Source organism: Macaca thibetana, chromosome 11 (genome assembly GCF_024542745.1).
Source record: "Macaca thibetana thibetana isolate TM-01 chromosome 11, ASM2454274v1, whole genome shotgun sequence".
Lineage (NCBI taxonomy): Eukaryota > Metazoa > Chordata > Mammalia > Primates > Cercopithecidae > Macaca > Macaca thibetana.
In genome coordinates this window covers 113,080,620-113,090,369 of record NC_065588.1, presented here as the reverse complement: position 1 = coordinate 113,090,369, position 9,750 = coordinate 113,080,620, and the positions used below count along the sequence as shown (strand labels likewise).

General features: G+C 50.5%; 2 protein-coding genes across 3 annotated transcripts in view; one reads left to right on the top strand and one right to left on the bottom strand.

The window, feature by feature from the left end:
* Nucleotides 1-9,750, top strand: part of SPRING1 (SREBF pathway regulator in golgi 1) — a 465,726-nt gene that overhangs the window by 319,674 nt on the left and 136,302 nt on the right. The gene's annotated exons all lie outside the window — the stretch shown is intronic.
* The window catches only part of RNFT2 (ring finger protein, transmembrane 2), a 106,770-nt gene continuing 103,839 nt past the window's right edge, over nucleotides 6,820-9,750 (bottom strand). Inside the window, exon 10 of the mRNA XM_050748065.1 lies at nucleotides 6,820-7,411. Coding sequence (XP_050604022.1) covers nucleotides 7,277-7,411 — 135 coding nt within the window. The 3' untranslated portion in view covers nucleotides 6,820-7,276. The remainder of the gene's footprint in view (nucleotides 7,412-9,750) is intronic.

Genomic DNA, 9,750 nt, shown 5'->3' with positions numbered 1-9,750 from the left:
TCCTGCATGCCCCAGCGCTCCCTCTGGCAGAAGGCCAGCCACTTCCTTCCCTCCTCTAATTCCTAAGATCCGCCACCCCACCGACCCCCGAAGGGAAGGACTGGCCTCAAGAATGCCCTTGGGTTGGGCAACAGGTTTGGGAAACTTGCCCAAGAGTTCAAGGTCAGTGCACACAACCATAATTTATGCATGGTATCCTGTGGACAAGCCAATGAGCCTGCAGATGAATGTCTCCAACTGCGGACAACTCGGGTTCTAGTCTCATCCTAAGAATGGGAGGTTGAGTACAGATACCATTTTTTTGGAGGCGGAGTTTCGCTCTTATTGCCCAGGCTGGAGTGCAGTGGCGTGATACTGGTTCACCACAACCTCTGCTTTCTGGGTTCAAGCTATTCTCCTGCCTCGGCCTCCCGAGTAGCGGGGATTACGGGCATGTGTCACCATGCCTGGCTAATTTTTGTATTTTTAGTAGAGATGGGGTTTTACCATGTTTCCCAGACTGGTCTCAAACTCCTGACCTCAGGTGATCCACCTGCCTCGACCTCCCAAAGTGCTGGGATTGCAGGCATGAGCCACCACGCCTGGCCCAGGTTGTTTTTTTAGAGACCAGACCTTCTCTTTTCCTTTGAACACCCACCCCTGCCCCGCTTTCAGTCTACGTGACTTAGAGGGGCTGACTCCTTCCTCTCACTACCTCAAGAGTTCAACAGCTGACCCAGGCCTGGCCAGTGCGCCACATCTCACCGGCTAAAGTAATTGGTTTGGGACAAACAAATGAGAGTCAGTCTTAGGACTTTTGGTGGAGCTTTCGGGATGCAGGGGTTGTTAAGCTGCTAGAACATAAGCACAGAACTGCTGCGGGCTGTCTTACCACCACATGGGTCCAGCTGCCTGAAAATCTAACTGTTTCAAAGGAAAACGGAATTGAGGGACAGCTGAGACACAATTCTTTTTTTTTTTTTTTTTTTTTTTCAGAGATAGGGTCTCAGGCTGGAATGCAGTGGCGCGATCTCGGCTCACTGCAACCTCCACCTCCCAGGTTTAAGCAATTCCCGTGCTTCAGCCTCCTGAGTAGCTGGGACTACAGGTATGGGCCACCACGTCTGGCTAGTATTTTTTTTTTTTTTTTTTTAGTAGAGAGGGGGTCAGGCTGGTCTCCAACTCCTGAGCTCAAGTGATCCGCCTGCCTCAGCCTCCCAAAGTGCTGAGATTACAGGCGTGAGCCACTGCACCTGACCGAGAGACACAATTCTGTATCAACATTGGGAGTCTCTGAATCCAACTGTATCTGAAGCCCATACAGTTATGTAAACCAAATAAAGTCTTTCTTTTACTTAAGCCATATTTGAATTGGTTTTCTTTTCTTGTCTTTTTTTTTTTTTTTCTTTTTTGAGATAGGGTCTAGCTCTGTCGCCCAGGCTGGAGTGCAGTGGCATGATCATGGCTCACTGCAGCCTCCACCTCCTGGGCTCAGGTGATCCTCCCACCTCAGAGTAGCTGGGACCACAGGAGCCTATCACCATGCCTGGCAAATTTTTTAAGTTTTTGTAGAAATGGGGGTCTCACAATGTTGCCCAGGCTGGTCTCAAACTCCTGGCTCAAGTGATCCTCCCACTTTGGCCTTCCAAAATGCTGCGATTACAGGCATGAGCCACCACGCCCAGCCTTGATGGCAACCCAAAAATTTGGCCTGATGATGTTTTCATGCCTGGTGTCATAATGTTGCCCTAAGAGGCATGTACTGTCACCTTGTGCTCTTTTTTTTTTTTTTTGAGACGTAGTCTCGCTCTGTCGCCCAGGCTGGAGTGCAGTGGCGCGATCTCAGCTCACTGCAAGCTCCGCCTCCCGGGTTCACGCCATTCTCCTGCCTCAGCCTCCCAAGTAGCTGGGACTACAGGCGCCCGCCACCACACCCAGCTCATTTTTTGTATTTTTAGTGGAGTTAGGGTTTCACTGTGTTAGCCAGGATGGTCTCGATCTCCTGACCTCGTGATCCACCCGCCTCGGCCTCCCAAAGTGCTGGGATTACAGGCGTGAGCCACCGTGCCTGGCCCTCTTGTGCTATTAATCTACATTTAAATATCTATCATAATCTGGAGTCCTGGAGAACCCTTCTTGAACCAGCCTATACATTTTTGGCCCACACAACCTCTAGCTAGCCCCTGTAGTGAGTACTGTAAGTGCCCCACGGAGGCTCTTTCTGATCCCTTTTGCCAGGTTCCTATCCTGCAGTTTCATGTGCTTTGCTGGTCTCTGGGGCCTTCAGAGGCTTACCCTTAGACATTGGGGCCTCCTTAGGGGAGAGTCTGAAGTGCAGGAAGTCCCTCCATTAGCCCAGAGCCAAGAATTAGTTGATGTGTATTTTGTGGGACAGGACAAACTCTGAGATGAAACTTAGGCTCCCGAGCTCCCTGGGAGATCCAGCTAAGCCTGGGACTTCACCAGAGCCTGACTTCTTTCCCTTCTCTGTTCTATTTCACTCATGATTCCCTTACTGGTTTCTCATGGGAGCACTTCTGTAATAAATCACGTGCACCTGAACACGATCTGCTTTGGGGAAACCAACATAAGACAACCACCCACTCCGCAAAGGGCTTCTCCTCCTTTGATCTAAAACGGTTGCACTTGGCTTCAAGAGGTGAAAGGAAAATCAAGACCACAAACACGTTGCACCAACAGATGGTATTTATTGGCTGAAGGGTACTTCGGGAGATGTCAAAAACACCAAAGGCAGCTGTTTGTCTTGCAGCAAAAGTCCTAAAAGATTCCAGGACCCACTTTATTTACCTCTCCTTCTTCTAATCCCGAGTCTCAGCAGCCCAGATGTCTTCCTAACACTCTGTACATCCTTCTTCTCTTTCGAAGCTGATGCACCTATCATATCTGGGTCCAAAGCTTGCCTTTCTTATTCCCTCACGTTTATTATTCTCAAGATATTTACATGAAGAGGACCATTTCTAAGGACTTCGTGGAACTTGAGTCAGTGAATCATAAAATATTAAGGGCAGGATACTGTGAACCTGACACTCGATGAATGCTACTTACAACAAATGAGTTGCAGAACCAAGATACATAAAAGAGAGTGGCATTGTTCTTTTCCAACGGGGACTCCTGGCTGCTTTCGCACTGGTATTGGGGAATTCATGCAGCCCGTGTTGGAAACACTCCTCATCAGACACTGTTTTCCCTAGGACAGGAGTTAAATCCTCCCACCCAGAAGAAAACCTCAGATGGGATGTTCCCCCAGAGGGCAGGGCACGCAATAATAAAATCCTAAATTAAACCATCCCACCTGCCCCTGTGTGTCCCCCACATGTTGCATTCTTTACAGTGTTAACAGGCATGGCTCATTCTTTGCAGTGTTAGAGAATTTTATTTTATTGTTTTGGTGGCATGGGCATAATTGGAGAAACCATTGGGGTATTCACTAGTAACCTACATTGTTAGTTTCCTTGGTTCCAGCAGGTAATACACTGGGTTCCGTCACCCTGGAGATGGCTACAGGGAGGCCGAGTGGCTTCCCAAAGTAATAAAGAGTTTGGAATCAGAATTCCAGGTCTGACTCCCAGAAGACTGTTCTGTTTCCTTACACACCTGCACTTCCATCAATCTTCTCCAGCTCCAATTTCTTGTGCCCCTTTGACATCATCCGCAGGCAGGATGATCTTTCTGATAAAAACCAGTTGCAGAAGTTCCTGTTGCTTCCGTTTGGTTCTTCCTCAGGGTAGGGAAAACAGAGCAGCTGCATTCACGTGGCCCCATTTCCCTCTGCTTCCCCTTCCCACTTGATTATTCAGGCAAGTGGGATTGTAACATCATGGCCATCGCCATAGTAACAGAGCTTGAAAGATGCTACACTGCCCTGGAACAGACGTCTTGCTGGGTACCAGGAGAGAGCCAGGGATGCCAAGCCAAGGGGAAAGTCCTGGCTTGGTGGCACACAGGGGTGAATGTCCTGAATCTATGGCGGGGGTGGGGGCGGGGGACATGTTAATACAGGCTGACAGCAAGGTGGCTGCAAAGCTTCTCCATTTCTCCTGGGGCTTGCACGCTAATCTGCCCACTGGCCACACAGATTGCTTTCTCTGCAATGCCATTGGTGCCAGCCTGTTGTGCTGAGGTTGACAATAAGAGAACAGAGTTGGGAGAGGAATAGGGCAGGCAAGATTCCAGTGGCTTCTGCGTGGTCACCTGTGCCATCTCATCCCAGATTTCAGAGCAGGGAGCATTTCAGAGGTGGAGAAGTGGCTCTGTCATAGAGATCACAGAAGCACAGATGGTTACGGTGCTCCAGGCCGCCACCCTGGTTGGTGGAGACATCCATAACATGGGTTGTCCCTTTTGCTACCAGAGGGGATGGCAATGTCCACAGGAGCCGCTGACAGGCCTGAGACTTAAGTGAGGGAGATGACAGAATAGAAAGAGGAGAAAGACATAAAGACAGGAGACCAAGGGGTAACCACATCTGGGCCAAAACTGACCTTTCTTTCTTTCTTTTTTTTTTTTTTAAGACAGAGTCTTGGTCACTCTGTCACCCAGGCTGGAGTGCTGTGGTGCAATCTCGACTCACTGCAGCCTCTGCCCCCCGGGGTTCAAGTGATTCTCCTGCCTCAGCCTCCAGAGTAGTTGGGATTACAGGCACCCACCACCACGCCCAGCTAATTTTTGTATTTTTAGTAGACTGGTCTCGAACTCCCGACCTCAAGTGATCCACCCACCTTGGCCTCCTAAAGTGCTGGGATTACAGGCAGGAGCCCCCATTCCTGGCAAAAATGGCAATTAATTTAAGGGCTATGTTTTTCTGTGGACCCAGCCACAAGTAGATTTCAGGATCTAGCATTCATCGTTCTTAACATAGTTCATATCTAACAGGCTATGTGCCTGGGCCACTCATTCTTAACCAGGATGAGCATTAAAATCACCTTGTGTGCATTTATTTATTTATTTATGAGATGGAGTCTCACTCTGTCGTCCAGGCTGGGGTGCAGTTACTCACTGCAACTTTTGTGTCCCGGGTCCAAGCAATTATCCCTGCCTCAGGCTCCTGAGTAGCTGGGATTACAGGCACCCGCCACCATGCCTGGCTAATTTTTGTATTTTTTAGTAGAGAGGGGGTTTTGCCGTGTTGGCCAGGCTAGTCTTGAACTCCTGACCTCAGGTGATCCGCCTGCTTCAGCCTCCCAAAGTGCTGGCACTACAGGCATGGGCCACTGCATCCGGCCTCTCGTCTGCTTTTAGAAAACCATGTCTGCTGGGCCCCATGCCTGCCATGTCTGAGGGGCAGATCAGTCTGGCGGTTAAGAGTGTGGGCTCTGCTGGGGATAGTGGGGTGCGCCTGTAGTTGTAGCTATTTGGGAGGCTGAGGAGGGAGGATCACTTGAGCTCAGGAGTTTGAATCCAGCCTGGACAACCTGGATTTTTATTAGAGACCTCATCTCTAATTAAAAAAAAAAAAAAAAAAATTTTTTTTAAATGTGGGTTCTAAAGCTGTCCTAGCCCTCTGTCGGAAACTCAGCCCGCCCGTGCTGGCTGGGTGACCCTGGGAAAGTTACCGCACCAAGCTCTGTGCCCAAGTTTCCTCATCTATAAAACAGGGGACCCCACAGTACCTCCCCCATCACAGGGCTGTTGTGAGGGTGACAGCACGGAATCCAAGCAGGAGGCTGGATGCTGTGCCTGCCGAGGATGAAGTATTTGGGACATTAAGTTATTACAGGTATATGGTGGCACCTAACAGCTGTATTTTGAAAATACTTTGGGCCAGGTATGGTGGCTCACGCCTGTCATCCCAGCACTCTGGGAGGGTGAGGCGGGTGGATCACTTGAGGTCAGAAGTTTGAGGCCAGCCTGGACAATGTGACGAAACCCCGTCTCTACGAAAAATACAAAAAAAATTAGCCGGGCATGGTGGCACACACCTGTTGTCCCAGCTACTCGGGAGGCTGAGGCAAGAGAATCACTTGAACATGGGAGGCGGAGGTTGCAGTGAGCCAAGATCGTGCCATTGCACTCCAGCCTGGGCGACAGAGTAAGACTCTGTTTCACAACAACAACAACAAAAAAAATAAAAAGAAAAAAGAAAATACTTTACAGGACTCACAGGGATTCTAATCTGCAGGCCTGGGCTATCTGGGAGGGATTCTAGGCTCCTCCCCAGCCTGTGGCATCAAGTACAAGGTACTGGGTACTAAGTTAAAATAACCAGCAGGTGGGCTGGGCACAGTGGCTCACACCTGTAATAGCACTCAGCACTTTGCGAGGGCAGGGCAGGAGGATTGCTTGAACCCAGGAGTTTGAGACCACCCTGGATAACATAATGAGTCCTCGCCTCTCCTAATAATAATAATAATAATAATAATAAAAATTAGCCAGGCCTGGTGGCACATGCCGGTAGTCCCAGCTACTTGGGAGGCTGAGGCGGGAGGATGGCTTGGGCCTAGGAGTTCAAGGTTGCAGTGAGCTGTGATCGTGCCAGCTGCACTCCAGCCTGGGTGAAGACCCAGACCCTGTCTCAAAAAAAAAAAGGAATGAGGCTGGGCGTCGTGGCTCATGCCTGTAATCCCAACACTTTGTGAGGCCAAGGCGAGCTGATCATTTGAGGTCAGGAGTTGGAGACCAGTCTGGCCAACATGGCAAAACCCTGTCTCTATTAAAAAATACAAAAATTAGCCAAACATGTTGGTGGGTGCCTGTAATCCCAACTACTTGGGAGGCTGAGGCAGGAGAATCGCTTGAACCCAGGAGGTGGAGGTTGCAGTGAGCCGAGATTGTGCCACTGCACTCCAGCCTGGGTGACAGAGTGAGACTCTGTCAAAAAAAAAAAAAAGGAAGGAAGGAAGGAAAGAAGGAAGGAAGGAAGGAAGGAGGGAGGGAGGGAAGGAGGGAAGGAAGGAAGGAAGGAAAGAAGGAAGTAAGGAAGGGAGGGAGGGAGGGAGGGAAAGAAAGAAAATATCCGACAAGTGGGAACTTCATGTATTGCCAGGTCCTTGACTTGGAGCGGAGAAGGAAGACGCATCTAGAAGGGCTTCAAGTCTGAGTTAGGAAGGCGTCCCCTTTTGCAGGGGAAGGAGGCACGCACTACACCACAGAACGAGAGACGAAAGTAAGGTCAGAAGGACAAGACAGGGGCGGGGTTTTGGGGTCAGAAGTGGTGGTGGGCAAGAGGCAGGATGTAAGTGCTTGAGGCCTGTTTTTCAGGAAGCCCCCGCAGGGCTGGGTCCGGGCATGCTGACCCTCGGCGTCCTTCCGGGTGTCCTCAGTGTTCGGTTGTTCGGTCCTAGTACACCTGGAAGTGTGCGGACGTGGCGCCGTCCTTCCAGCAGCGCAGGGTGTCCACGGCGACCGAGCGGCAGAGCGGGCAGGTGCGCTCGCGGTCCAGCCACAGGCAGAGGCACTCCTCACAGAACACGTGCTGCGGGGACAGCAATCAGCAGGCACCAGGACTCTTTACCGCGCGTCCGCCTCGGTCCGGGAGCAGGAGACGCGGCAGCGGATTAGACAGACAACCCCTGCCTTCGGGGCGCCTGCACCCGCGTCGGGGAGACAATGCGACTCTAAAATACCGAGTTATCAATAGGAAGCACCAAGATGAAACAGCAGGGGAGGGGCCGGGTGTGGTGGCTCCCGACTGTAATCCCAGCACTTTGGGAGGCCGAGGCGGGCAGATCACCTGAGGCAGGAGTTTGAGACCACCCTGGCCAACAAGATGAAACCCCGTCTCTTCTAAAAGATACAAAAATTAGCCGGGCATGGTGGTGGGCGCCTGTAGCCCCAGCTACTCGGGAGGCTGAGGCAGGAGAATCGTTTGAACCCGGAGGCAGAGGTTGCACTGAGCTGAGTTTGTGCCACTGCACTCCAGCCTAGGTGACAGAGCAAGACTCCGTCTAAAAAAAAAAAAAAAAACCCAAAAAACAAAGCATGAGGGAGAAGGAACAGAGAGGGCTTGGGTGGGTTGGGACGTTAAGGAAAACTTCATGGAGATACTGACGTTTGGGTAAAACTTGCAGGTCGGTGAGGAGTGAGCCCTGATGAGATCTCAGGGAAAAGTGCTCCTGGCAGCAGGAACAGCATGTGCAGAGGCCCTGAGGCTGGACTGTGTTTGATGTGTGGGAGGAGAAGGAAGGAGAGGGTAGCTGGGCTGGGGTTGGCGGGGGTGGATGGGAGAGGGAGATGAGGTCACAGAAGTGATGGAGGGTGAGGGATGCAGATGGTATAGGTCCTTGTGGGCCATTGTGAGGTCTTTGGCTCTTATTCTGAGAGAAGGGGCCATGGCAGGGCTTGGAGCAGAGGAGTGACCTGATATGATCTGCAGTTTAAAGTGATCCCTCTGCCTTCTGGGTTGAGAATAGAACACAAGAGTCAAGAGGAAAGGCAGGTGACTAGTGCTGCAATAAACAGATACATGCACGCATATGTTCACTGCAGCACTATTCACAACAGCAAAGATATGGAATCAACCCAAATGCTCATCAGTGATAGACTGGATAGAGAAAATGTGGTTCATAAACACCATGGAATACTATGCAGCCATAAAAAGGAATGAGATCATGTCCTTTGCAGGGACATGGATGGAGCTGGAAGCCATTATTCTCAGCAAACTAACATAGGAACAGAAAACCGAACACTGCATGTTCTCACTCATAAGTCAGAGCTGAACAATGAGAACACATAGACACAGGGAGGGGAACAACACACACTGGGGCCTGTTGTGGGGCTAGGGGAGGGAGAGCATCAGGATAAATAGCTAATGCATGCGGGGCTTAGTACCTAGGTGATGGGTCAATAGGTGCAGCAAACCACCATGGCACACGTTTACCTATGTAGCAAACCTGTACATCCTGCACATGCATCCTGCAACTTAAAATTAAATTAAATTTTTTAAAAAAGAGAGAGATCGGGCCAGGTGCAGTGCCTCATGCCTGTAATTCCAGCAGTTTGGGAGGCTGAGGTGGGTGGATCACCTGAGGTCAGGAATTTGAGATCAGCCTGACCAACATGGAGAAACCCTGTCTCTACTGAAAATACAAAATTAGCCGGGCGTGGTGGTGCACGGCTGTAATCCCAGCTACTCGGGAAGCTGAGGCAGGAGAATCACATGAACCCAGGAGGCAGAGGTTGCAGTGAGCCGAGATAGTGCCATTGCACTCTAGCCTGGGCAACAAGAGTGAAACTCCGGCCGGGTGCGGTGACTCACGCCTGTAATCCCAGCACTTTGGGAGGCTGAGACAGGCAGATCACGAGGTCAGGAGATCGAGACTATCCTGGCTAACATGGTGAAACCCCGTCTCTACTAAAAACACAAAAAAATGAGCTGGGCGTGGTGGCGGGCACCTGTAGTCCCAGCTACTGGGGAGGCTGAGGCAGGAGAATGGCGTGAACCCGGGATGCGGAGCTTGCAGTGAGCCTAGATGGCGCCAGTGCACTCCAGCCTGGGCGACAGGGCAAGACTCCGTCTCAAAAAAAAAAAAAAAAAAAAAGAGTGAAACTCCACCTCAAAAAAAAAAAAAAAAAAGAGAGAGAGAGAGGCAGGGAGATTGGAAAGACCAATGGGTTCCACCATTCTCTGGCTGTATAACTTGGACAAACAATGCAACTGCTCTGTGCCTCAGTTTTCCCATCTGTAAAATGGGGATAGAACCCCCTCATTGGAAGATTAATTAACATGTTAAAAGTATTTAGATGTGACAACCAAATGTAGCACATGAGTCTTGATTGGTCCCAGGTGGGGCAAAAAAATCCCAGCTATAAAGG